Source organism: Penaeus monodon, chromosome 24 (assembly GCF_015228065.2).
Source record: "Penaeus monodon isolate SGIC_2016 chromosome 24, NSTDA_Pmon_1, whole genome shotgun sequence".
NCBI classification, from domain to species: domain Eukaryota; kingdom Metazoa; phylum Arthropoda; class Malacostraca; order Decapoda; family Penaeidae; genus Penaeus; species Penaeus monodon.
The window spans coordinates 27,274,734-27,275,865 of NC_051409.1; the positions used below are offsets into that span (position 1 = coordinate 27,274,734).

At 40.6% G+C, this 1,132-nt stretch overlaps 1 protein-coding gene across 1 annotated transcript in view; it reads left to right on the forward strand.

Moving 5' to 3' along the window:
- Positions 1-1,132, forward strand: part of LOC119588702 — a 103,718-nt gene that overhangs the window by 44,135 nt on the left and 58,451 nt on the right. Inside the window, 1 exon segment of the mRNA XM_037937340.1 lies at positions 931-1,130. Coding sequence (XP_037793268.1) covers positions 931-1,130 — 200 coding nt within the window.

The following is a 1,132-nucleotide window of genomic DNA, read 5'->3' on the forward strand; positions in this document are numbered from 1 at the left end:
AATAGCTGCACCTCGAGAGGAGATCAGGGTAACAAAGAACAGGTAATGAATGTTAGGTGTTCCATTTCTCGAGACAAAGGTAAAACCATGAGACTTGCATATAATAAGTAACAAAACAGGCTTCCAGTGTATTCAGTGTGCGTATTCTGTTCTGTGTTATGAAAGTCAGTGTTATGTATAATAAGGATTTGATTAGAGGTTTAATTGAGCTCATAAATGGAAGATGATAACAAGGCTCACATAAACCAGAGGTCCGTTGCTTCTTATTTGGCCGCGTTTCATCGCAGTGGCTTGCAGGGAGGCGGTGCTTGTGTCAAAGAATATTGTTATATCAATTTAGCTTGATATTCGCGAAAAGAAGAGCCTGAGTATATATCATAATACGAACAAAGTTAGGTAAATTACATTTTTTTCCGTGTGCGTAAATGGACGCGAGGTTGTGGTCCTGATAATGTCATCTGAAATTTATGATGATGAGATTTGTTATTTATGTTTTTAGCCTTATCATCATATGCCTATTTATTCGTCAGTTATTACTGATCTTTTTAATCTTTAATCTATCTTTTGCCTATCTCTCTGTTGCCATTATTATCTATTACTCATCTCCATATTAGATTTTTAAGATTTATTATCCACCTATTACCTCCCCTTCCCTTTTTACGGTACGACTTAATAACATCATCCACTATATCAATTCAACATTATATTCATTATGCATATCACCCGTCTATTCATCAATCACATGTAAACCCGTCCTCATTTTACATTTTACATTAACCTTTTTTTTTACGAATTAATTATTCATCCTATACAGGTAAGCCTATTCCCAATTTTACATTTGCATTTTTTCTAATGGGATTTAATAATTCATCATAAATATCGTGTACCCGTTGCATAATACCCGGTTCCCTTTAACCTTTCCCCCGGCAGGCATGTACCGCGAGAAGTGGTGGGACCTTCGCGGGAACGGCGACGGCGACGAGGACGACAGCCTGGACTTCGAGGACGAGCCGCCGGAGTCAGGGGGGAGCGGCTGTTCCGTCGAGGACATCATGACCGCCCTCGAAGGCTGCATCATGACCGACCTCCTGCCGCTCGCCACCTCGCTCACCAAGACGGTGTCCGGGAAGGT